General features: G+C 39.5%; 4 protein-coding genes and 2 non-coding genes across 10 annotated transcripts; 3 read left to right on the forward strand and 3 right to left on the reverse strand.

The window, feature by feature from the left end:
* Nucleotides 1-1,184: 1,184 nt before the first annotated feature.
* On the reverse strand, nt 1,185-2,255 carry LOC114729072 (protein TRANSPARENT TESTA 1-like). The gene is made up of 2 exons (XM_028916028.1): nt 1,815-2,255; nt 1,185-1,574 (listed from the first exon to the last, which is right to left on the reverse strand). Exons 1-2 carry the CDS (start codon nt 2,205-2,207, stop codon nt 1,185-1,187), a joined length of 783 nt encoding a protein of 260 aa, XP_028771861.1. The 5' UTR covers nt 2,208-2,255.
* Nucleotides 2,256-3,292: 1,037 nt separating this feature from the next.
* LOC114729045 (RNA-binding protein 38) lies at nt 3,293-7,064 on the reverse strand. 4 transcript variants are annotated; one of them, XM_028915990.1, is made up of 7 exons: nt 6,558-7,064; nt 6,313-6,436; nt 6,058-6,190; nt 5,506-5,550; nt 4,854-4,890; nt 4,446-4,734; nt 3,293-3,804 (listed from the first exon to the last, which is right to left on the reverse strand). In XM_028915990.1, the coding sequence occupies exons 1-7, from the start codon at nt 6,738-6,740 to the stop codon at nt 3,704-3,706; spliced, it is 912 nt and encodes a 303-aa protein (XP_028771823.1). In that variant the 5' UTR covers nt 6,741-7,064; the 3' UTR covers nt 3,293-3,703. The 4 variants fall into 4 exon arrangements, with proteins under 4 accessions (XP_028771823.1, XP_028771822.1, XP_028771826.1 ...); XM_028915989.1 differs by having other exon boundaries at nt 6,058-6,202; XM_028915993.1 differs by lacking the exon at nt 5,506-5,550.
* A 2,256-nt stretch (nt 7,065-9,320) lies between these two features.
* On the reverse strand, nt 9,321-12,529 carry LOC114729084 (xylulose 5-phosphate/phosphate translocator, chloroplastic). Its single transcript, XM_028916040.1, has one exon. The coding sequence runs from the start codon at nt 12,312-12,314 to the stop codon at nt 10,998-11,000; it is 1,317 nt and encodes a 438-aa protein (XP_028771873.1). The 5' UTR covers nt 12,315-12,529; the 3' UTR covers nt 9,321-10,997.
* A 380-nt stretch (nt 12,530-12,909) lies between these two features.
* Nucleotides 12,910-12,994, forward strand: TRNAM-CAU (transfer RNA methionine (anticodon CAU)). Its single transcript is given in 2 exon segments — nt 12,910-12,947; nt 12,959-12,994. It is a non-coding gene; the product is annotated as a tRNA-Met (tRNA).
* Nucleotides 12,995-18,371: 5,377 nt separating this feature from the next.
* On the forward strand, nt 18,372-24,577 carry LOC114729078 (probable pectin methyltransferase QUA2). Of its 2 annotated transcripts, none has more exons than XM_028916034.1 (9): nt 18,372-18,654; nt 19,123-19,998; nt 20,085-20,217; nt 20,779-21,019; nt 21,571-21,784; nt 21,955-22,130; nt 22,285-22,588; nt 22,781-22,919; nt 23,902-24,577. In XM_028916034.1, exons 2-9 carry the CDS (start codon nt 19,286-19,288, stop codon nt 24,058-24,060), a joined length of 2,079 nt encoding a protein of 692 aa, XP_028771867.1. In that variant the 5' UTR covers nt 18,372-18,654; nt 19,123-19,285; the 3' UTR covers nt 24,061-24,577. The 2 variants fall into 2 exon arrangements, with proteins under 2 accessions (XP_028771867.1, XP_028771866.1); XM_028916033.1 differs by having other exon boundaries at nt 18,373-18,668.
* An 805-nt stretch (nt 24,578-25,382) lies between these two features.
* Nucleotides 25,383-25,476, forward strand: TRNAY-GUA (transfer RNA tyrosine (anticodon GUA)). Its single transcript has 2 exons — nt 25,383-25,419; nt 25,441-25,476. It is a non-coding gene; the product is annotated as a tRNA-Tyr (tRNA).
* Nucleotides 25,477-25,763: the final 287 nt, after the last annotated feature.

Raw genomic sequence — 25,763 nt, forward strand, 5'->3', positions numbered from 1 at the left:
ATTTTTAATTATAATAATGTATATATTTTTTATTTTTTTACTTAGGATAATATATTTTTTATTTGAAATAAATATTATAATAATATATTTTATGGGTAGAAGTGAAATGTTAAAAAAAACTATAAGGACATAATGGTCTAAAATTTTGGCTCCCCTCCAAAAACCTCCAATTTGGAGGGAAGCCAAAATGGGAGGAGGGAGGGGAGAGGAGGGGACATTTTAACTTCCCTTTCTTTCAGAATTTTTAACTAAATGAGGGGAGGGGTTCATTTCCTCTCTCCTCCCCTCCAACCAAACAAACCCTTAAAGCAGACGGGCCTTATGGGGAGGGAGGGAGGGTCGTTATTTTTATTCCTCCCCACGCCCGGTTGGGCCTGAGCGTAAGTAAACCTAACGTGTTAAGCTCAATGCGCCATGTCCCGTTCTGAAAACGAAAAAGTAATAAGAGAAAAAAGGCGTGGAGTTTTATTGCTCAAATTTTCTACACTGTACAGCAAATATCTTGATAAAATTCTTTTTAAAAAAAACAGACATATTGTTTATGATCTCTTGTCTTAATTATAAGATCTTATTTTATAAATGAGGTCTCATAATTAGGATAGAAGGTAGTATTTGATTTTTTGCATACAGATTTTCAGTCCCTGATTAGGGGTAGCTAGTTGAACCTAATTAATCACAGGAGTCTAATTCGACTTTTCTACGCAAGGAGATTTCGTGTCGAAAGCTCATATAATGGGCTCGTTTGCGTACCCGCTTAACCTAGATCTGCCTCTTCGCAAGTCTACCAGGCCACTCAAACTCACGAGCGAGTCTTGAGCTACCCATGTGATCGGACTATCGTCATCAACACAACCTTCTCTCCAACTAAAACCTTCTGCGCAAATTGCTGCTAATCTCAACAATGATTAATCGGACAAATCATAAAAGAAGCAGGCCGTCCACCCTCTACACATGATGGTTGGATACGTTCATTCCATTAGTTTTTAACTAGAAAACGCGATTTAATTATTTAACGATGTACTAATTTAGTGTAAAAATATATATTCAAAGGCCACGAAGAAAATGACTAATATTGCTGGCAAAAGCACGAGTCTGATGAGGCCTTATGCTTCGAGACCTTGAAGGCCTGAAACCAGAAGGTAACGCGCGGTCCGTACTTAATGTGAAGGAAAATGAACCATCTATCAGATGGCATCGGAGGAAGAAGAGAGAGGGTAATGAGCAGAGCCAAAGGCTTTGATATGGTCCTTAAGCGACCTCTTGTGTTTAAAGTCAGAGCCACAGACACAAAGCCATCGCTTGCCACAATTTTTCTCGTGAGTTCTCCAGTCGCCCTTCACCGCCAATGTCTTGCCACACCTGCGACACATAGAGGGCTTGCTTCCGTGCTTCCTCTTGTAATGCGTCTGCAGCGTCCTAAAGTCCTTCAGAGGCTTTGCCCTCGGGTGCTCTATGTTGTTCCTGCATCCTCTCGCGCAGCAATAGCATGGGATGTCCAACAACGGCCTCGGATGTGTTCTTTTCAGCGACTCTGGTCCTCTTCGGTACTGTGATCCATGTCCCCACATATGCATCTATTTTTCCTCAATTCAATTCCCCACCATTTTCATCAGTAGTCGATCAGCAATATAATTCTACTAGAACATATAATCGAGCTTCTACTCAGCACTCTAACGTTTAGACCTAGCTACATATATATGTGCTTGCCAAGGAACATGTCATTTCCTCTATTCTAATCTTTATAACAGCTCAAATTATACATGTGTTTGTTTATATATATATATATATATATGATTCAAGGAACGTTACTGTACCTGGAGATTGTTGTAGCGGTTGAAGGTTTTGAGGCAGACGGGACAAGAGAAATGACTGAATCCGATGAGGATTTGTTCTTGGGTTGGTATCCAGTAATTGCCAGGTACTTGGACTTCACTGATAGCTCCGTTTGGACCTGCAGAATCAGTACCGGAATTATGGGGGAGTCCTATGTGTAGGGCTACCGTAACGTCCTCCTCTCCAGCATCATCACGAGTCGTAGGGTTAGGTTTTGAGCTAAATGGAGTTGAACCAAGGAAGCTGCTCAGTAGAGGTAGGGGCTGAAGCTGATGACTCGCCCGGTTCATGGCAGGCAAAAGTTTGGAGTCAGTAGGATCATCACGTGAAGAAGGGAGGCAATAAGACATACATATTGGATCTGAGGGCTCCATCACCTAGCTATATTATCCTCTCTGATTTTATTAGAGCAGTGCATGTTGGAGCTTATAAGAATCTGGGGGTTTTATAGCGAATACACCCTCACACCGGATAGATTGGAAGCTAATGAAACTTTGGGATGGAGGAGAAGTGAGAGGGAAAATAGGGTAATGATAGGGGCTGGAGAATATTACAGTTGAGTGAAAAGAGCCTTTTATTGAGAGGCTCATTATTTCCTCCTGTATGTCCTCTTTTTCAGTTTTAGGCTTGGATAGGATATACCTTAAATTCCGTGGCCCGCCTCTCCCAAACTTAGCATCAATTCCAGAGCAGTGGATTTCAAATCTAGGGCAACTTAGTTTTATTTCTAGTTAGCTCCCAACACTCAACATTCTCATTCATTACTGGGAGCATGCTCAATTTCATTTCTATTTCAGGTTTTGCAACATATAGAGAGATTCTTTCATTAATGTCTAGTGTTTCCAACATTGTATCCCTCATTATTCCATCCATCAGTCTTTTATAACGATTGCAGTTTACATATATGACAACTCTAAATTCTCGTTATAAAATGAAAAATCATTAATACTCAACAATCTAAGAGAAGTTGAGTCAATAAATTGATGTACATTCCATTTTACTTGCATCATGTATCTTATATATGAAATGAATAACGTATAATATTGTATCGGTGAGTCCAGGAACGTTACTCGATCATCAATACATAATAAATAATATTTCCACATTTGTGAAGATACGTATACTTAAATGGTCGCGTTAACTTCCTCAGACTGCCTTTCTGCTAACTACTGGCCGGCACTCCGCAGTATGAAAAGGTTACCAGTGGAGCTCAGCGTAATCATTGGGCTTTAGGGTTAGTTATTTTGAAGGGGAAAAACTCTAACTCGGCCCAATCCAACATACAAAATAGAGCTGAAATGTAAGAATTTCAGATGATAACTCCTTGGAAGCCTTGGATGGCCGAAAATTAAACGGAAAAAAGAACCTTTTAAATCATAAGTTTAGATCATGGGGATGCCAATGAGTCTCCTCGAGGAAATATCTGATTAAAGGCTGGATGAGTTCATAGACTCCGGTAAGAGCTATATAAATTGGCTCGAAGCTTCTTGTTGAGGACAATGCCTTTCTTATTCATTTGCTCATGGTACAATGTTGATGCAAGACTTAGCTCTCATATAATGGGATAATAATGGAACTTAAAAATGGAATTGAATAATTAGTAAGAATAATTTTAAGGTCTTCGAAAAGAAGGGAAAGGGGATGAATTAGGAACTCTGCACGGAGTTGTTGATTAGTCCATCTGTTGAGCGCGAGAGCTGTGGGAAGCACATGCGATCTGCGAAAACCATTATTGCCTAAAGCTACAACTTTGGACCCCCCAAAAAAAAAGAAAGATATATTACGGGAAGAGATGACGAAGAATTAATGTGTGATGAAACTGTGAAGATTATACAGTTGAAACTTAACTTTCAGCAGGTGTCTATATTTATTAGTTTTTCCCTTGGCTATTCGGACTTTCCGATGAAGCTGCCGTAACTACTCCAGCTGCGGTCTCGGAGGAAGTACGCTGCTGAGTCTGTGACTCTGAATCTGAGACCACGAATCATAATAAACAGTAATCAAATTAGAATAACTTAAAAATGTGTTTGATCTCGAAACCTAGCTATACTTGTCCAAATAAACCGCCTCGTAAACTAAAATTCTTGCACATATGATAAACAAAAGGACGAAGAAAGAAATTAGGTTTATAAATATGGTTTCGGTTTTTGAGCTGTGTGGGTTTAAAAAACTTACAGCGGTCAGAAGCAAGTAACATGCATTGTGGGCCAATGAGTGGGAAGACCACTTGACTGCATCTAAAAAGAAATAACCACTCTATTTGGTACTGATATAAACCACATGCATTCACTGCTACTTTACACATTAGCTATGACCCTTCTTCCACTGTCATTGACCCACTTTACATTATAAGTTTGATGCCACAACCGAGACAGCTCATTCACATGGGGTTGGGATTGCCCATGTGGACCCCCCACCTTCCCCACATGTCAAACCCAAACCACAATATATATTATGTGTCAGTAAGTGCATCAAAGACCCCCCCACCCTTCACTCCATTGCGTACGTTGATTAAGGTGTCTGCATATATGGTCTTATCATATGTAATTAATAATGGAGAACTAAAAGTGATGGGAAAGGTGAAAACTAAAAGGGAAGGGAATGGTACGTACCAGTAGAGGAAGGGAAGGGCTGCCTCAACAGTGTGGGTTGTCGAGGGGTACGATAAGCGGAGAACGAGAGATCCATGGGTGGGGGTGCGGGTGAGGGTGAAGGGTAAGGGTAGTAGAGATAGGATGGGGGTCCAGGTGTCAGGCGATGAGGCTGGGGCGTAGAATAAGAGGGCCTGGGTGGCTGCACAGAATACCCATAGTAATACGGGGAACTCACGCCCGATGAAGAAGCTCCATACATTTGCTGGTAGTATTGCGGCTGCTGAATCTGGGGGTTGTACAATGCCGCCTGTGCTCATAACGCCAATCATACGTTGCTACTGTTACTACTTTCACATCATTGAAAATAGAAACACTACAAAGTTGCTAATTCCACGGGGAGATGGAGAAAGAGAGAAAGATGCTTACTTGGTGGTACCCGTAATCAGCAGAGTAGGGAGAGTAGCTGCAAAAAAGAGACATTGAAAAGAATCCAGTGTGAGAAAATTTGACAAGAGTCTGCCAATTTTACTTGCATTATTGAAGCAATGACTCAAATATGGTATGCTTCTGTTGCAATACCGGTGACGTTGGTTCCCTAATTGAATGCATTCAGTTAAGTCGCCTTCTTATTATGGCATGCATCCCTTTGCTGAAGTTAATGATGTACTACTTCAGCGATGTCATTGATGGTCATATTTCTCATTTATTTGATCCTATATATACAAAATGCATTACTTCATTTGAAAATAGAAGCAGTTTGATTAATGGATGGACTGAAAGCAAAGGAAGGATGAGAAATGTATGCTTTTTTAAGAACAATAAAAAGCAGTTTGAAGGTATTAAAAGTTTTTAATCTAATTCCCCAGCGCGTGTGTCTGCTAATTTCTTCGTTTGTCTTCTTGCTTTTTAACTGTATTTTGTTTTACCAACTCGATGCATTCATTAGAAAACAATAACACCGCTGGTGAGAAAATGACTTGATGGTACAGAACAGTACTGTGAGAGCCGAGGGTGAAGAAAAATATAAAGAAAATAAATTACTGCTGGACCACTACGATTCTTGCCACGGATCGCATACCCGTTATTTGATCTGTAGTAGCCATCAGTATCGCCTGCATTTTTACTGATTACCATATATGAAATATCAATACTTTTATATACTACCAAAACAAACTTGTTTAAAAGATAAGGTGACAGAAAAATCAATTTATCTAAGAGACACAATTGATTTCGTGCATCAATCAGCTGATCTTGGCATAAAGGGAAGGCATGCTAGAGAGAGGGGATAATGATAAGGAAAGAGGCTAAGGGAAATAATGATGCATGGTGATAGAATTAGAAACCAAGAAATATTGCGAGATGAAGAGAGGATTAATGGTGATTTTGTAAAAAGGAGAGGGAGCTTCAGCCTTCAATTAATTTCGTACTTGGTATTACGATATTGAGGCTGACACTGATACCTACTGTAATTGGAGGGGGGAGCAGTCAAGCGTCATAGGTCGACAGCAATGTGTGTGCGTCTGAGCGTCTATATGCAGTTCTCAATTAATAGCATGGACCACTTCCTTTGACTGCGAGTGTTATGGATAATTAATACCTCCACTAAATGAACAAAGCTAACTCTACTCACCCATATGGCGGGTACATCAGCCCAGGCCCCGCCGCCGGAGGAGGCGGCGGCGGCGGCGGTGCTGCTGCTGCCGGAGCGCCACCGTATGATGCTGCACTCTGTGACGTGCTTCCGCCATGAAATGTATTCCTCCCTGCATTACCACCTAGCATCGTCATTCCAATAGCTGCAGTCTCAGTTTCAATTTTAACAGTAATAACTCTGGAATCCATAGTTCAAACAGTATAACAAATAGAAGGACATAGAATTGACAACCTCGGGGTGGGGAAGGTCGAGGCCGTCCCAGAGAAGCAATATTACAGTTGGATCTTCTTCCATCTATTATTGGGTTTGGATCAGCACAAGCTCTTCTGGCTGATTCTGGATCACGGAATGTTACCTGCTCATGAAAAAGATGAATACAAGAGCTAAAATCTTACAGCATATGCGCAGTCGCAGGTTGGGCAAAAAAGCTTGGTGTTCAAGGCAGAGAAGGAGAGGGGGGGAAGAGAGAGACATACGAATCCATAGCCTTTAGATTTTCCTGTATTCTTGTCGGTGATTATAACAGCCTCGAGAATGTCTCCGAACTGCTCGAAATATTTACGCATTTCTTCAGTGGGAGTCTCCCAAGCGAGTCCTCCGACAAACACTTTGGTGAATGTTGTGTCGCCGAACTGTGATCGGTAATGCGGGTAAGCCATGGCATCAAATTAACAAAAGGTTGTACTTGTTTATGCATCAAGACTTGGCCTATCACTCCTCAAATCCTAAGCCTTTTTATCTTCCACTTCTCTCTGCCATTCCCTTGTAGAGTTACAGTAGTATCTGCTTGCAGCTCTATATATGCCTCCACACCCCCTCAAACTCTTTCTTTTTTACAGCACAAGAATCATTCAGGAGCCACAGAAAAAGAGGTGGGTATGGTTTATGACGATGTGTTGAGTTATAATGTTATTATTTGATGGTTGTTTGGAACAGAGAAGTTGGTTAATTATAAAAACAAAATATATATAATAAGGATTTTTTTAAAATATATAAAAAAAGCAAATAAAATATAAAAAAGGAACGGGGGAAGTGGAGGAGAGAGAGAGAGATCTGACAGCTGCAAACGCTAATTTGCTGGCCAGGAGGGAGGGAAGAGATAGTGGGCTTTGTAGCATGGAGTGACAGCTGCGTTACTATCTCACTTGAAGTGTGTCCTCTCTGTCTCTGCATTAATATACTCTCCCACCCTCCAATCAATTCTTCCGTTTTCTTCATTCTCCTTTCTCCACCCAACTCCTCTTATTTGCTTGTCCTTTTTCTCTTCTCTTATACTGCTCCGCCATTGCTTCTCCTTCTGAGTCCCAACCTTGCCCCCACACCACCAAATGACTTCGTCTATCTTTTTCTTTTCAGCATCCGGCCGTGTCATTTGCCTACTCACTTATTTTAACAACAGAAGAAATTCGTTTTCTGTCAAAGAAAAGTTCGATGTACGACATATAATAAATGTCAAGGTTTCATGGTAGAGTTTGCAGCTTTGGTTTTCAGATAACGTCCTTGTTGGTGTAAAATCTGTCATTAGTGTTAAAACGGGCTTCCTTTCCATTTGACCTCTTCAATTCTCCAAAACCGTTGCATTTGCTAGTTAATATTTGTTTATGTATGTGTGTTCTACTAGGTGATGCATTGGACCAGCGACTATTACACCTTGTTCCTCGTTCTGTCCGGACCAAATATATTACACCCGCAGGACCCCACGTTCCTAAACCTAAATCCGCTAATCCTAGACCGTTACATGGCCATCTCCAAAGTTAAGCAGAACCAAAACGGAATATATATTGAGTTGTTAATTAGTGGGCGAAGATAGAAAATCATGTGCAAGGAAACCATTGGACGGCTGCAAGCGATGAAAACAAAAGTAAGGACGGTTGATGACTTATATCCATCGCCATCCTATCATTCCTCGGTCAATCGTCACATTAAGAATTGTTTAACATCAAGCTAATCTTCCACTCCTAATTATGAATGGTAGACCATTATCTCGTCCATGAGCCCACAAGGACGAGAACCACACACACAAGTATCCTGACTTTTCGATAATGATTCGTCCACTGCCTTTGGTCGCTCCCATGTTATGGATCTTGGCCTTCATGATCCTATAGCTAATAGCTTTCTCTGACTTTTTGCAAATGAGCCAGAACAGAACAGGGCAACACATTCACAGAGAGAGAGGGAAGGAAAGGGAAGAAAGTCAATAATCAATATCTGGCTTGTTGCCAGCGTTAGGGACGAGGAGACAGCTAGAAGGACCTTCTGGTTGGATGTTAAAAAAAAAAAAAAAATCCTGGATTATAAAAGATATGCTAGCTAGTCCGTGAACTGGCAGTTCTCTCCACGTGGGGTCTTATTTTTGTATGTTGGAGAACTATGAGCTGGATTTCCATCTACTTCCTATATGCTTGAAGCCATTCTAGGACACACTGATGCATTATAAATGACCCCCTTCTCTCTCTCTCGAGTCCCAACCTGGCTTTCATCAACCCACATCCACCCCTCCATACCCATTTACAGCTAACGCCATTTGTGCTCTCAAATACCTGTTCCCTCACCCACTAATCTTTTCCTTCACTGTAGAGTACATAAACCATTGCTTCATGATCCTTTTAGACCTCCTATTTTGGGCTTCATCTTTCTTTCCTGCAACACCACAAGACACGTTTCATCTTTTAGACAGTGACACCATGACAAACTTTCCAGTGATAAGACCCAAAAAAACTAAACCTCTTGATTCATTAATAGATTCACCTTTCACAATCCTATCACTGACGTCATTTTTTTCCTGATTGGCTTTGATAACCCAACCAGATAAGGATGTTGCAATCAGCCAAAGCAAGAATGAGTGGAAAGAATCTTGATAATAGTGTTCGAGCATTGATTACTAATGAAGAACTTGCCGAGAGATTTTCAGCTCGAGAAGACATCTAACTTTGTTGGGATCGATCGCATTCAAGCTTATTGCATGTGGAAAATTAATTGGGCTGGCGCTAGGCAAATGAAGGGTGTGTATTTCATGATTGCAAGAACGACTAATTAAATTAGAGAGGACTATTTCAGAGAGGTTTGGCGAACAGCCAAAATCAAGATAACAGTCCAAAGCGGGTTCATTTATTGATACTTCCTTTGCGCTGTAACAACACAAAGCGTGTGAAGAGCCTACATCTGTTTGATCTGCCTTGGAAACTTGGAGGACCTACCAGATAGGACGGGACATAGGAGCTAAAAATACGACCTACATGTCTTTTGAACGTTTATCATGATCAAGGGAAATCATTACATCATAACTCTGTAGCCACAATATTGAACTCAATAATTGGTAAAAGGTTCGATCTCTCCGGTCTCCACACGGTGCAATCTGTCAGGGTATCGATGTAAATCGGTATTCGTCGCATGGATGAAAGTAAAAGCTGCGGCATCAAAAGGTTCTTCGATATTTGTACGGAGAAACCTCTGTGCAAAGTGAAACCCGGTTTTCTCTGCCCAATCACTGTGAGATCGGCAAAATGATCCTCTCTGCTCTCTCGCCGAGCCAATGGGCGCCAGCAAGAATCGACTACACTTGTAATTTAGAGATCCCGTATCAATATTTTGTCCAACTATGGTGTCCATACTTACACAACCTAGAATCTAATTTGAGATTCTCAATCCATCTTTCAAGCGATATGACAGATTCCCAACAAAAATAAAGGAAGGAAATTATATATATGTGTTGTGATCTATTGCTTGCTTAGGCCTAAACGCTTCAACACAAAACTAAAAAATTGGGCCGGATGAAAGTCCATGGTTCAAAATTCTGCTAAATGGAAAAACAAGGTTCGCCATCATTTCGCTAAGAAAAATACATCTCCCACAAGACAAGAAAAATTCTGATCATCCCTTATGTTCATGATGCAAGAACATGACTCGAAAGTTGAGAATAAGTGACCCAAAGAAAAAAAGAAAGAAAAACATGAAGAATGAAGTGAGGCAGCAGTCCAGGTTAAAAAAGGGTGAAAAGAGTGAAAGTTGTCACCAGGATTGTGCCTTTTAATTCTGTGTTCTGAGGCATTGATTGTCTATGATCAAATTAATACAGATTTCAGAACATAAGAAAAACCGAGCTCTAAATGTTGATAGCAGTAAGTTGCATTATCTAACACACTGAAACATGGGGTGAAAAGAGTGAAAATTAAAAGGCCCCTACTGGCCAAGGAACTCATCCCTGCAACAATTAGCTGGTGTTGAGCATCGAAGTTTGACGATTTCTTAAACCATATCAGCTCACCATAAGCGATCAGTAGTAAAGTCTAATGAATGCTAGATTATTGAAAAGCCAAGTTACAAAAGCGCAACGGGGGTGGAGACTCAGGGGCTGACTGACAAAGGAAAGTGATCACTGACGTTTATGATTCGTATTTACAAAACAAAATGATGTCTACTATGTTAGAAAATAAATGCAAGCACAAAAATAGCAAAGACGGCATGCAATGAATAAGAGCAAACAGGACAGCAATAGGAATTTTGACACATGCATAAAACAAGACAACAATAGGAATTTTGACACATGCACATAACCCAACAGACACAAAAGTAGCAACCAGAAAAATCTGTGATGAACTGACCGATATAGCAGTAAATCAACATTGCCATGAACCAACATTCCATCTCAGTTTTTTAGTTATCTTTGTCAGGTTAAAGCTAACCCCTGATATATTCTAACATGAAACCCAGCAAGAACAAAACAGATCAGTGTCATGATAAATGGCTTTATAATCTAGATAGAGGCACCATCACCCTAGTCCAAAGTAAAATAGCAAGGTAGACATTAGTTAGTTAATTTCTAAATCAAAAGGGAAAAAAAAAATTAAATATTGCCAAGAATATTCAACCAACTTCTCTACATTTCTCTCTTTCATTTCCCCCTTTTCCTCTGGGCTCTAGATGCTCTTTGGGCCATCAGCTTTCTTAGCTTTCTTGGCCGCTGTTGCCTGCGAATATAAGAAAGTCCCAAGTATAGCAATGGCAGACCCCAGAGCATTAAGAGGCCTAACTGGATTCCTGAACACCAAAACGGAAGATACAATCACCACCACTCTCTTCATTGTGTTACCAACTGAGAAAGTCAATGGGCTGATTTCATCCAGGGCCTGATAAGACGATTGATTATACAGATGGTAGAACAACCCAGAAAGCAGAACCCATATATAAAATGTGGATGGTTTGCCTATAGCTTCTATTGCCCGGTAATACCCCGGAATCCACTGAGATCCTTCAACCGCTATAGCCACTGGAAACAAGTAAAGCAATGAAATAATGCTAATCCAGCCATACAAATTCAACCCATCGACTTCCTTGAAATTCTGCAAACTTCGTTTAGAATATATGTTCCTCAATACGAAACCAACATTACTTATCATGGCCCCCCACAATCCTTGTACATTGAAAGACACCTCAGTAACAGCAGCCAGAGAACAACCAAGCACGATAGGAAGAATGGACAGCCAAACCTGTACGGGGTATTTATCACCAAGGAACGAAGAGAAGACCACAGAGAAAACTGGTTCTGCAGATTTGATGACATGGGTGAAGGAAACAGCCACCTTGGAAAATGAAACGCAAGCTGAGATGTGGCCTATTGTGTGAAATAAAGCAGGACCAAGGAGAGCAACGATGAAAGATTTTGAGATTTTCGGGCATTGTTGGAGCTTCAAGGACCAAAGCACGAGCATCCAAACGGACCCGACGAAGAGTTGGAAGGAAGCAAGAAGCCATGGGAATGGGAAAATGTTTAACGCTTTCTTGTTGTAAATATTGAAGACAATGTTTTGGAAGTACCATAACCCAAAAACAAAAGCAAGTTTCAAGGACTTGGCCTTTGGATTCGGAGCTGCACTTTCTCCTTCAGGATTGACATCAGACGCTGCTCTAACGATTTGGTATCTGGATTTCGCAGAAAAACCCGACGGTTTAGCGAAGGCTTTATTCACCAGGCTTAAAGTAGTGATTGAATCTTGGATCTGAGATGTGGGTCGCAAAGGAATTCCCCCTGGGAAGCCATGGAAATCGGTTGAGACGGAAATTCTGGAACCAGCTTCATGAAGCCGAGAAGTGGTTCTACAGCACTGGAGGTTCTTATGGGCGTGAAACCTGGTGAGAAGATTTGGATGGAAAAGCGAAGATGCATTCACGGAAGATTGGTGGTTGGATTTGACGAAAGTGACAGAGGGTGAGGGAATAACATTCAAAGAAAGCATTCTTCGCTGCCCGGCTTCGTGCGGTGGCGCAAAAAAGAAAACAGAGATCCTGAATTGAAAAGGGGGGCAGATGATTTGAAGTTACAGGGGCCGCTCGTCACAGTCACAGATGACGCTCCATTTCCACACGCTATTTACATGATAGGCCCTCCAAAATTGTATCCTAAAATTCCCAAGCTCCTTGAAAACGAATGCCCAATAAATGCATAGTCAAATGATGACTCCCGCAACTGAAGAAGCAGTTTCAGAAGATAGATTGCCCAAGGTTTTTCACTGCCATGCCCCTGTAGGTTGGATAACACGCAGGGTTCTCGGATGATCGATCCGGATGTGTCAGGACGCCTACGTCTGGGCTTTTAGGCCCACAAGCTACCTTCATCCGATTCTGCTGACCTTTTTTGTAGGTCGGGCTTTGAATTCGTTACCTATGTCTACAGTGTACTTTGACGGCTATCAACTCCTTTCCAGCTTCTTTTATGTGAAAAGAAAAGGGTTGACATTTTTCGCGAGTCCAAGTCCAATTCATTCCTCGGAGCGAATTACCCAGATCCTAGCATGTTTCATATAATATATTTTGCAGGTCAAACAGCATCATGGGGTGGTGGCGCAGTTGGCTAGCGCGTAGGTCTCATAGCTTCTGAGTGATCCTGAGGTCGAGAGTTCGAGCCTCTCTCACCCCAATCAATTTCTTTTAGAATTTGTTTTTCATATTGATTGATGGTTATTTGGATTTCCCGTCTGACCTACCCAGTTGGGGTTGGCCATGATCTTTTTAATCGAAGCAACAGCAAGTGCATTAACAGGGACGTAACGACATCTCATAAAGGTAGATTTTATACGTACGTATGCGTGCATGTGTGTGTTATCGGCAACAAATTTAATTAGGTGGCTGATGAGATTTTCTGTAAATAATACAGTCGGTTTTGGACACGCGACAGAATCGACATTAATGAGTTGAAATTGGTGGTTGGATTATTTAGTGATTGTTAAAATGTAAAACTATGTGCACGTGACGAATGATTCATCGTGGACTCACACAACCCCTTGTATAATAGTTGAATCCCGCGGGTTCTTTGCTTTTGAAGGGTAAAGCTCAGCGAATCAGAGATGGTGCTGGAGAATAGAGAGCTGAAGCTACCAGTCAGATGCGCCATACTTATGGATGAAGCTGCATTTATTAAAACCCATTCCAGCGTCGTGTTATCATGTGACGCTGCAGATGCCTCCTCCCTATTCACATGCTTCCTAAATAATTGAGTTGCTCAAACACTACAATCCTCAGTATCACATCCATCAACATCCCTCAGAGACAGCCCCTTTGGCCCAAAATTATTGCGACTTGTGAGGGTCTTCTTCTACGTTGCCTATCTCCAACTCTGTCGGTCACATCGTTCACATAATTTGCCTTCATTAACCACCCAGCATGCATTGTTCCGGTGAGTTTTAACAGCTGAGAATTCCACCAATCACGAAAGGAGTGACCTTTAATAAGCACGGCACATGGGAGCGGAGGGGTCCCCATGCAATGATTCATTTTGCTGACAAACCCCTCATGCGTAAAAACTTTTGCATCCGTCGTTCAAAATAATATTGAATAATATTAAATATAAAATAAGAATTGGGGCTGGCCCATTAATTCATCAAGACCGTACCCAACACTTCGCCCTTCCATGGCTGTTGCTCTTCATCACGTAATTGTAACTGACGGGTTGCTTCGGGCCGACGAATGGCGGAAATTGAGTTTGAGAATGACGTGACTTTATTCTCTGCCAGTACTTTCATCCCATGTGTGCGCTCTTCAGTCTAAACGTCAGACATTGATTTGCTGATTTTTTTTTTTTGTCTTTCTTAGAATGTGCGTGATACAGAGGGTCGAACACTAAAATTAATTGCTATGAAAATACATAATAATTATTTTACATGCAGGTTAAAAAAAGTCCAGGAGCTTAGCCCGAGCCCCGAGAGAATCCGTCCTATTTTGTTGAACCGTGGGATAAAAAATTAACTGAAGGGGTGTTTGGTAACCCTCAAAAGTGTTTCTCAAAAGCATTTTTCACAAAACGAGGCAAACTCCTCCATATATTTACTTCATAAATAGTAAAAACACTTCTGAAACTATAGTTTGGTTTCTATCTAAACATCCCATAAATCAGTCTAATAAATAATAAACGTCAGTCAGTAAGTAATATTGAGTAGATAAGCTAAATTTGTATTGTCTTGTCAAACCCTCCTCCGTTAATTGCTCTTCACTGGCTATCTTTTCCCATCTACTTTCACTCGGCAGTAGTCCACTGATCATTTTCCCCTCAGCGTTCACTTCATTGAAAAGAACAGGAGAAGCTTGTAAGACATGGGATCCGGATACAAGGCGGATGTGCAAAACTAAACTTTAACTAGTCAAACCTGAACAATGACCATTTAAGGTGCAGGATTACTAAACTCACGAGAAAGTTTTGAGCTAGACGTGTCAGATTTGAAATGCGTTCCATTGTTCACTTAATCGGTGAATGTACAGGGACAACATCGTATAGTCCGGCTGGATCAGGATCCGCCCGCCACTTGCCCACTGTGCACTCTTGTCAATGCCTTTTTTGCCCCAACACAGTCCGCCTTTTTTGTTCCCCTGCTTTTTCAACCAATGCCGTGGCTTCAATTATTCAATCGCATTTTTGGAAAGAAATAAGGTAGCTGACTATCGTGTCAACCTCCAATCCTCCATCTTAATCCATTGCCTTTCCGCCTCTAATGTTCCAAATGGTACAATCATCATAGCACCGTCTGCTTGACTGTTGCCTTTTCCCGGTCACGCAGTTTTCATTTTCTTGGCCATATCCCATGTGAAATTTTGGACGAGGAATTACTCCTGCAAAATGACAAAAAAAGGTTGGTAGTTTGTCATCTGGACTTTTTCTTTTCCCCTAAGCAATCATGGCATTTCATCACACTTTCACCCTCCTTACCCCGGGTAAATGTGACCACGGGTTAAAACTAAAACAACAACTAGAGAGAGAAACCAGATCAGGTCATCGTGTCACAAAAATAAAAAATTAGATCAGGTCAAATAAAGCAGCAGCGTTAGAGTTTGCTCTAGGAAACGACAATTCGAACTCCGCGTTTAGACCACCGTCCCCAAAAGAGCGACCACAGTAATTTGATACCTGCGGCCCCATGATACAGCACTGCCACCCAACGCACGCCCGACACGTCTCCCTTTTTGGTCCACCGACACAACAAAACGCGGCTCTACGGTGGGGCCCAGAAGAAAATAAAGATTATTCTTACCTCTAGTGCTTAAATTAACTGACTAATTTGAATTTGAGTAGAGTAGAAAAATTAATTGAGTTTGTTATTTATAATAAATAGGTATTATATTTCTTAAAATATTCTTGCTAATAATGTATATTGGCTAGAATTATCATTTAAAACATTTAACATATATAACTCTTATAAGGATTACCTTGAACAAATAAATAAATAGAAGAGATAAAATGAATTATGCTTTTATATTTAGAATCAAATTGAATCTCAAACTAACTCTTATATTATAACACCTCTGATCCTAATTATAAGAACTAGTAGACTAATTTGAGAAAATTAAGAAAGAAGTTAAGTTAGTTATTTGTAATAAAAGTGGCTTGGGGTCTTATATTTATGATCAAAATAAAAATCAAATGAGGTATTATATTAAAGACCAGAGGTAGCAGATTATTCTTGTAGTCTTATTTATAAAGAGAAAATATTTTTTTAGTCTTATTTATAAGTCATTTCATTAAATTTTTAGTATGAATGTACCATTTGTCCTTCATTTATTATAGTATAAACAATTATCTTTTTTGAAAGAGGTAAATATTAAATATAAACAAAATTAAAAAATTATTATATTTTAACAGAAAGTTAATGCAGTTTAAAATACTAAAGTTGTGTTTGGAACGAAATATTGAAAATAGGGGGTAAAAATTGGAATTGGGATTGAAAAAGCTTATTAAAAAAATATTTAGTATCAGAGATTTTTTGTTATATGGGATCAGACAAACAGGTTGAAAAATACCATGGTGGGATGTGATATTTTCAAATCCAACCTCAATAGGCTTACCTAATCTCATATAACAAGTAATTACATATATTAAATATTTTAAAATAATTTTTTAATTATAATTTTAGTCCTTATTTTTTATTTCCAATGTTTACTATCAGTCGGGATTCAAGAATGCTTCATAAATAAGTTCCTTAATCGTGGAAGTTTTTTCGTGGCCGGATTCGTCGCCAGAGCGCGCAGCAGCTTTTACGAAACTGAAAAGGAATAGAAGCATTTCAGTGCGTGAATTTTCTGTCAATTTTAATTTTGATTAATATACTAGGAATAAATACTAATACAATAAACTATCACAAATAACAGTTACATTTCCTAAATTCATTACACCGTATTAAAAATTACATAATGCAGTTAAAAAAATAAAATTGACATCTTTCACATATGGCTCTGTTTTTTTAATCGCATTCCCGCCCTTTTTACCATCAACATCCAGCGTAACGAACCTCCCTTTGTATTCCAGAAAAGGAGGGAACCGAATGACATCAACCCACCTACTTCCGTGTACAAAGTTGACAATGTAAAAATCTTTCAACAAGAAACGCGAACAAAATGGATCAATAATATCTGAAAAGGAGGGAACCGATTGATGATGAGGTTCTTGGCATACTTCTCTGCTAATTTCCAGTACATTTAATCTAATTTATTGTTTAATCAACCCCATCATTCTAACACTTCTTGGACGGTTGATACCTGATATTTCCTTGCAGCGCAGAATTTTAAGAAATATGACATGACCATCAGCAAAATTAAAACTGAGATCCCAATATGTTTTCTGATTCTGTCTAACTAGTAGAATCCAAGCTAAGGAAAGCAGATTCAGGCCGACCCCGGCTTTTAGCAATTTTGGCAGGTTATTACACTGCCCCCCGCCTATTGATTCACGCTTAATTCTCCCGAACCGCCACAGATTTACGCAAAAATTAAATGAAGCAGACGTGAGCCCGAGCAAGTGTGAAGCTGCACCAATGACAATATACGTTTATTAAATTATGGAGTAATACGTACTACTGCACAGTTTATAAAATATGATGTGGGTCAGTGTCCGCCATTACAGCTTCAAGTCAGTTTTGCAACACAATGAAGGAAACAGCGAAACCGTCATTTTCTTTTTTAAATTTCGGTGCAACGCTCTCGAGATTCATTAATTAATGTCGGAGGCCTTCCTGATTATTTAGCACCTCGCCGTTCTTTAATCTGCTGGATCTACCATTTCTCCCTCAACTTCCCACTATGATTCTGCTCTCGTTACTTTTTTTTTTTTTTAATGGACCTGAATTCTTTTTAGTCGGCCGAGCTCGGCTTAAACTCGATGCTTCGCGGAGAAGAAGGAAAGCCTGTTAAATATCACGGGCCATGTGGCATTTTTTCTTTGGGACAGAAATATTCCAAATTATGTGATGTGATGATTAATGGGCAACTTTTGCCTGCTGAGGATGAATTGAATTGTCGTTTGTGCGCTTCTGTTCAAGGGGGGCTCTTCCTAAGTGTGTTCATTTGTCATCATGCGCTTGGAATTGACATATAGTGGGAAAGTGATCATATTAATTAGTTACAGTTGGGTTCGAACTGTCAGTGGAGCTAAGCGCGTTATTACGCATTATAGATGCCCCTGCCTCTGGATCTTTTTCTTATAATATATTTTTATTTAATGATTTTACGAGGCATTAAGATTAATTAAAAACGAGTTTAAAAATTAAATTGATGTAAAACACCGAATTCGGTGTTTAAATATTTTACAACTATCATCAGTTATCATTGACATAAAATTTAAATTTCATATTTCAAAAATATTTTAAGTTCATAATTTTAACATAATAATTTTAATTATTTTTAACAATTCATGCGAATCTTCAAATCTTTTAAAGCAAATTCGTTTCACGAGCTCCGTCCCCACTCCCCCGTTTTTTTTTTTTTAAGTAGCCCAAAATAATATTTTTGGGCATCCGAGTAGTGCTGCTCTCGCGATCGGATCAGTACAAAATCTCGGTGTGCTCGTCGAGACAGTGGTATCTCTCTCCATTTTTCTTTGCGAAGCAGCAAGCTTCCGACGGTGCGAGGGTGAGTGGAGAGAGGAAGAGAGTGGTCGAGAGAAAAAGAGAGGAAGGGATATGTAAGCAGCAAAGGAATGCTGGAATGTGTTTATAATTCTTAGTGTGGCCGTGGTCCAGCGAGCATTGCCAATTCCCTCGTTAATTCCTGCTAAACTTTTCGGCATTAGTTTCAGTCTTCTGCCTCTTAAGTGCCCCTGTAAGGAGGAGGAGGTACTAGCCTCCGCTTGTTCTGCTGCTCCGTCTCTGCTTCTCTTTTGTTCACTGGATTTGATCTGATGTCTTCTAATAATGTTTTGCCATATTGTGTCAGCTGGTGGATTGATCTATATGCTGTTTCTTTTTCTTTTTTGGTTTTCATAAAATCTTAGTACTGAAAACTCTCAAGTCAGGGAAATTTTACTGCCCTGCTGCCTACCAATCAATCTACGTAACTTCACTGTATCCATTTCAAGATTGGGATTGAGATGGATCTGATGCGCTGAATTAATGCTCCAAGTTTTCATCATTCTTATGTTGTTGGTGCTATGGCCGCACCATCGCTTTGCCAATTCTTTGCCTTTAAACTTGCTTCTCTTCACTTGCCCTTTATTTGAACGTCTCTCTGGAATTGAATTTCTTTTGGTACAAAGTCTGATGGTTTTACCTGGTATCTTTATTTGTATAGGTTTCCTATTGCTTAGCTGGAGGAGGTGTCTACCAATTACTTATCCCCTCAAATCCGGATGACGTTAAAACAACAAACCTTTATTGGTTTCTCAATATATTCATAAGCTACTCTCAGCTGCGCATCAACTTCTTCGTGCAAGTATAACATTCCAGGCCGGAGAATGTCCAGGCCTCTGCATCGAGGTGTATCTGGCGTTCGGATCCCGGACGGCAGTCATGAGTTGCGGGATTCTCAATTCAAAGATAAAGCAGAAAAGGAAGATTTGGATAGAAGAGCTTCATCAGATCACAGTCACAGCCCTTTAGCCCTGAGGTTTCCTTTACGGTTATTTTTTGCAGATTATTCTCAAGCAAAATATGGTAATTCTGAGAATGGTTTCACGGATAGCTTCATTGCGGGCACTCCAAGAAGTCGACATAAATTGACAATGCTTCTCTTGAAATCAAGCCTACTATTTATAGTTGTTCTTGCTCTTACTGGATCTTTTTGGTGGACGATCTTGATTTCAAGCTCATCAAGAGGTCACATATACCATGGGTATAGAAGGCTCCAAGAGAAACTTGTATTAGACCTGTTGGATATTGGGGAGTTTTCCAGCGGCACCTCAAAATTTAAAGAAATGGAATTTTGCTCTCAAGAATTTGAAAACCATGTTCCTTGCTTTAATGTTTCTAAGAATCTAGGTTTGGGTTATTCTGATGGCAATGAGCTTCAAAGGCAATGTGAGCATGAGCTCAGGCAAAACTGTTTGATACTTCCTCCTGCAAAGTACAAAATTCCTCTTCGGTGGCCAACTGGAAGAGATGTTATCTGGGTTGCAAATGTCAAAATCACCGCCCAGCAGGTTCTTTCTTCTGGAAGCTTGACCAAGAGGCAAGTTAGATACATCTCCCTACTAATTGTTTTTCTTTCAGTGATCCCTTAATCCTAATGTTGCCTCTTCTTTCACATGGTTATAGAATGATGATGCTGGATGAAGAACAAATTTCCTTTCGTTCAGCCTCTCTTATGTTTGATGGCGTTGAAGACTATTCACATCAAATTGCAGAAATGATTGGACTCAGAAATGAGTCTAATTTCATACAAGCTGGGGTAAATATATATATATTGTCTACTAGAAATGGCATATATAATTTTCCTGCCTCCTTTCTTGTGGTCAGCTCGTCCATTATGCTTATATTTTACAAATTTAGTGCGTGTCACTTGCTTTTATTTTCTTTGTCAACGTATGTGGGTGAGTTTAAGTTTTCCTTATTTGGTACAGGTATCACAAAATAATTATTAATCATCTAACTGGCGATCTCAGCAAATTATATATGAATGGTACTGTGCGAATTCGAGCATGTATTGGCTTGTATACCTATGATGGATATGTTGCAAAGCTACCAGATAATCACATGGAATTAATGAATTAGCTTTTTGTTTTGATACCATTGGGTTGTTTAGAAGCTGTCGGTCTCTTGTCCATTATTACCCTTCTTTTTTTTTTTTTTTTTCCTGTCAAACATCTTATTGGTAACTTTTTTGTGCATGAAATTTCTTGTAACTTCAACTTGGATGGATTTATAATGTATTTCATAATAGAAAGCTTTGAAACATAACTGAGTCTTTACAGTTCAACTTTGATTGAACATGGCATCCTGAAATTCACAGGTTCGAACCATACTGGACATAGGTTGTGGCTATGGTAGCTTTGGAGCACACCTCTTTAACAGTCATCTCTTGACTATGTGCATTGCTGACTATGAGCCTTCTGGTAGCCAAGTTCAGCTCACGCTTGAGAGGGGCCTGCCAGCTATGATTGCATCTTTCATTTCAAAACAGTTGCCATATCCATCTCTCTCATTCGATATGTTGCATTGTGCAAGATGTGGGATTGAATGGGACCAGAAAGGTACCTTTCAGAATTCAATCTCATGCTACATTTTCTAGAATCAGCGTGTTGGATGGTATTTTGCCGGGGACATCATGATTCCCTCAGTTGTTTTTGATGAAATCGACATCCCCAAATGCAGAATTAAAAAAGAAATTGATATGATGTATACCTTTGAGAAATTCTCCAGATTTAATTCTTAATTACAGGAAGTTTCCCAAAGCTAAACACATTAAATTTTTTTTTTTTGCATCCTTTGAATTTCAAGTAGCTTGGTAATGCTGTTGCTACCAATGGCAAGCTAAATATTGAACATTTTTAGTTTCTATTTTTCTCTTACTGTGTCCTGAGTAGTCAGGTGTTCATTTTGTGAAGATTACTAAGGTTAATGTAATTTATTACCTGCCAAACCGTAGCTAACTTTTCAGAGTCTTCCTTTGAAATATGTGTGAAGGCTACTTTCCAACAACTTTTTAGTTGGTGTCCTTATTGGCTTATTCCTTATAACTGTTAACGTGATTGTTGCACATCAATCAGTATTTTTAATCTTACATTCTCATTACTCGCCGTAGATGGTATTCTCTTGATTGAAGCTGATAGACTTCTAAAACCGGGTGGCTACTTTGTCTGGACATCCCCACTTTCAAATGCCCGTAGCAAAGAGAATCAGAAGCGGTGGAAGTTTGTCCATGATTTCACAGAAAATATTTGCTGGGAAATGTTGTCTCAACAAGATGAAACGGTCATATGGAAGAAAACTAGTAAAAGGAATTGCTATAATTCAAGGTAAAGCTGTTGTGAACTTGTGACATATTGGTGAAAATTACATTCACATTGTAAGTTCTCAAGAAACATATTTCTGAAAAATCGAATTCATGCCAACATATGCAATCATGCTGCATGAAGGATTAAGAAGTTGTTTCTGATTTTTAGCATCACTTGTCTGGTTCTTTCAGAAATTCTGGTGCTGGCCCTCCTTTGTGTGGTAAGAGTTATGATGTGGAGTCTCCATATTATCGAGAACTGCAAAACTGCATAGGAGGAACACATAGTAGTCGTTGGATTTCTATTGATGAGAGGGCAACCTGGCCTTCTCGGACTAACTTGAACAATAAAGAGCTTGCTGCCTATGGTAATTGTTATATGCTAATGTTTTTCAAACGTTATTGATCTTTGATGGACTTAAACTGTTTCACTGAATTCTGGCCAAAAAAAAAAAAATCTGTTTCACCCAATGGAATCTCCTAGCAACTTGTTATCTTATCAAGCTTATATTTATGTGTTAGGGCTGCAGCCAGAAGAATTTGCTGAGGAATCTGAAAGCTGGAGAACAGTAGTCCGTAATTACTGGTCTCTCCTTTCACCTTTAATATTCTCTGATCATCCAAAGAGGCCTGGTGAAGAGGATCCTTCACCGCCCTACAACATGGTCAGAAATGTGTTAGACATGAATGCTCATTTTGGTGGTTTTAATCTGGCACTGCTGCAAGCTGGAAAGGCCGTGTGGGTCATGAATGTGGTCCCAACCAGCGGACCAAACTACCTTCCCTTGATCCAGGACAGGGGTTTTGTTGGTGTTTTGCATGATTGGTATTCCGTTCTTCTTTGTATCTTGTATTTTATAATGATGTTATGATTCGCAGGTTTCATCAATAAATTTCTTGTGGTTGAACATGAATTTATTGCCACATGCAATTCCATTACAGTCTTCTTCCGTTACTATCATCATCATATCATGTTCTTTTTAGTTTTCTTACAATTCTGTTCTATTTTGGCTTCTAGGTGTGAGGCTTTTCCAACATATCCTAGAACCTATGACTTGGTGCATGCAGCGGGACTTCTGTCACTTCAAAATTCTCAGCTTGGTAGATGCACCATGCTTGATCTGTTTACTGAAATTGACAGGCTACTTCGTCCAGAGGTATTTAAAATACTCCGAGCTTTTCCTTTTTATGTAAGCAGAAAACGGCATGCCCATAGACTTGGAATGACAATCCTTGAAGTTTTGTTCCTTTATCTGTCTAGCACAGAAATCACACTACACTTGTGTTGGAATTTAGGACCGCCTAGTTGTAAGCTTAAATTGTGTTTTTTTTTCCCTCGGAAAAAAGGGGTACTTGCCTCAAGCCTTGTAATGAAAGCGGTACCCTGAATTTCATTGAGTGACAGTAATGTAGGAACTTCATTGAGTGACAAAATGTAATCTACAATGTTCCTTTACTGTAACTAAACATAATGGCCTGGATTTGAGCGGAAAATCTTGTGCTATTTTAAGCTGCTGCTTAAGAGCACATACTTTTGTAAGTCTGAATTCACCTCCATTAGCATAATACTTTGTTTTTTTGAATCAGACTTGTTCAGCTTCCCCTTTATCCTGATTTATTAATGATGATTGAGATCTTCTTTTTTCCAATGCATTGGTGCTATTTATGAAATTAGAGTGGACTTGTACATTTGTACAGAGCTCAAAAGGAGCTACATTGTTTATGGCTCGTGAAAAGTGTAGCTTCCTACCTTTTTGACGGAATACTAATGCACTGATCTATGAATAGCATAACAAATTGAACTGGACTCTTTTTATCATTAATCAATTAAATCTCCTTTGTTATCCTTACAAGGCTGTTTTCCAAACTACTAATATTACTTCAAACATTTAATTGCTCATCAAGCAGTCCACTGATGTATCTTTTAATACCTTTACAAATAGAATCATGCTCTGCGTTGGCAGCCCTTCAGTGTTGTCTGAGTTGCTGAATTTGATTTGTATTCACATACCGAATCCGATAATTACCTTTTTGTTTGAGTTGTCTTGGTGAAGGCTCTTTTTTTTTTTTTTGTGTGTGTGTGTGTGTGGTGTAATCCTTTTGAAGGCTTTTCATTTGCTGGCTTGATTGTGTGTGCAGGGTTGGATTATAATTCGGGATACAGTTCCTTTGATAGAGTCAGCTAGAGCTCTGGCAACACGGCTGAAGTGGGATGCCCGAGTTGTAGAACTTGAGAGCGACAACGATCATAGACTCCTAATCTGTCAGAAACCTTTCTTTAAGAGACTGTCAAACTAATTGATTCTATTCCTATTCATTTCCGTCATGTTCATTTATTGTCATAAAGTTCCGCCACAGAAAGTGGGGGTTGAAAATTTTGAACAGAAAGTAGTAGAACAGGATAGAGGAAACAGTGGCTCTTGGTCAATTATACAATCACAAGTCCTATGTTTAGGCCATGCAATTACCAAGCGAGGTCCCGGAGGAGAGGAGGAACTATACTGGTGTATCTATTTTTTCATGTGATGTCTGATTACAGTTAACACAACCACATCATTAAGATTGTGAAAGCGATAGAATAAGTTATTCATGTTTGCTGTAGTGTATAAAATGCTCAGCCAATCAATTCCCCCTTTACGATTTGAGTTTTGTTCTCTGCCCTCATCTTGCAGGCTTTTTGACGACTGTCTCCTGTAAAAGCTGGACAAAGCTGTACTTGACATTTTTGTCAATGTTTATAAATTATAATGTAAAATCACAGTATTTCACTGCAATTTTGCAATGCCTCACCGACTGGGGATATCTTTGCTGAAAATTGGATTCAACAGCTGCCCTAAAATGGAGCGAGTTGTATTTTGTACTCATCTATAATGCTGATGCGCCTCAATTGCAGGTTAACTAAGTTACATTTTGCCCGACATATTTATGTTTCCTCTAATTCACAAATAAGTGTTATGTATGATTGGTGAAGGGTTTGAGTATTATATGGTGTTTATAATTCAAATCCTGTATAATATAAGAATATCATAGTAACTTTTCTGATAATTAATATATTTTCATGATTTCAACAAATTATTTGAATTTTAGTCATTTATTCTGATTCAATAATTCATTTTGTTTAATTTAGCGGAAGAAATAAAATTCTTGACAGATAATTTTTCTGCCATGAGAATGAAGGAAATTTGAAGCGTCTCATTTGAAGCCTGAGCCAAAAAGTAAAGAAATTATCTTTTCAAGACAATTATACTCTCTCTCAAAGCATTAGCCAAAATAAAAACCCCACTCAGAACACGATTAATCATTCCGGAGGTTCTTTATTCATTTTTTCAACGAAATGCGCTATCTTTTACGGTTTAACTATGTAACTGTCAAAATTATTTTTTGAAACTCACTGAATGCAACGATATTATTATCAACTCCTTGTTGCCGAACCCGCATTACATCGTGACTCGTGAGACGAAGGATGAATCGAGAGAAATTGCTAGCGGGACCAACTGGCTCGGCCAAAGATTCGGAGCATGACTGCCTCCACATAGCTTTCTCTTCTGAAGCCGGGGTCCGTCGAGGAAAGCCAGGTTATAAACATAATTAAATAAATTGGTGAACCGAACGTTACGTAACCGACCTTAGCTCAGTTGGCAGAGCGGAGGACTGTAGTGGGTAAAACGCCTGATGGGTATCCTTAGGTCGCTGGTTCGAATCCGGCAGGTCGGACTTTTGTTTTGCTCCTATGTATTTTCGTTCTCATGGTTTGTCTGGGAACTTTCTTGAAAGATCCGTTGTACCCGAGTAGTCATCACTCAATTATCATCAGGTGAAACTGTTGTTATAAGTCAAAGTAGCGTCTTATAGAACATCTATTTTCCTTCTGCTTAGATCTCAATGAATAACGCACTCAACCCGGGTCCAATAACTTGCCACAACAAATAGATTTTTCCGTGATCAGAGTATTAATATCTGCAGCGGTGCTGCTTTCTTTAAGTTACATTTTAAGTAGCTGC

This window comes from Neltuma alba, unplaced genomic scaffold (genome assembly GCF_004799145.2).
Source record: "Neltuma alba isolate B1F8T4 unplaced genomic scaffold, ASM479914v2 tig00012600_pilon, whole genome shotgun sequence".
Classification (NCBI taxonomy): domain Eukaryota; kingdom Viridiplantae; phylum Streptophyta; class Magnoliopsida; order Fabales; family Fabaceae; genus Neltuma; species Neltuma alba.

Coding starts and splice junctions, on each gene's coding strand:
- LOC114729072 (XM_028916028.1), bottom strand. CDS start 2,207: ATGGAGCCCTCAGATCCAATATGTATGTCTTATTGCCTCCCTTCTTCA. Junction 1,575..1,814: donor ACCGCTACAACAATCTCCAG/GTACAGTAACGT, acceptor GAGGAAAAATAG/ATGCATATGTGGGGACATGG.
- LOC114729045 (XM_028915989.1), bottom strand. CDS start 6,740: ATGGCTTACCCGCATTACCGATCACAGTTCGGCGACACAACATTCACC. Junction 6,437..6,557: donor AATCTAAAGGCTATGGATTC/GTATGTCTCTCT, acceptor TTTCATGAGCAG/GTAACATTCCGTGATCCAGA. Junction 4,891..5,505: donor TACTACAGATCAAATAACGG/GTATGCGATCCG, acceptor TCTTTTTTGCAG/CTACTCTCCCTACTCTGCTG.
- LOC114729084 (XM_028916040.1), bottom strand. CDS start 12,314: ATGCTTTCTTTGAATGTTATTCCCTCACCCTCTGTCACTTTCGTCAAA.
- LOC114729078 (XM_028916034.1), top strand. CDS start 19,286: ATGTCCAGGCCTCTGCATCGAGGTGTATCTGGCGTTCGGATCCCGGAC. Junction 21,785..21,954: donor AGGAATTGCTATAATTCAAG/GTAAAGCTGTTG, acceptor TGGTTCTTTCAG/AAATTCTGGTGCTGGCCCTC. Junction 22,131..22,284: donor TAAAGAGCTTGCTGCCTATG/GTAATTGTTATA, acceptor TTTATGTGTTAG/GGCTGCAGCCAGAAGAATTT.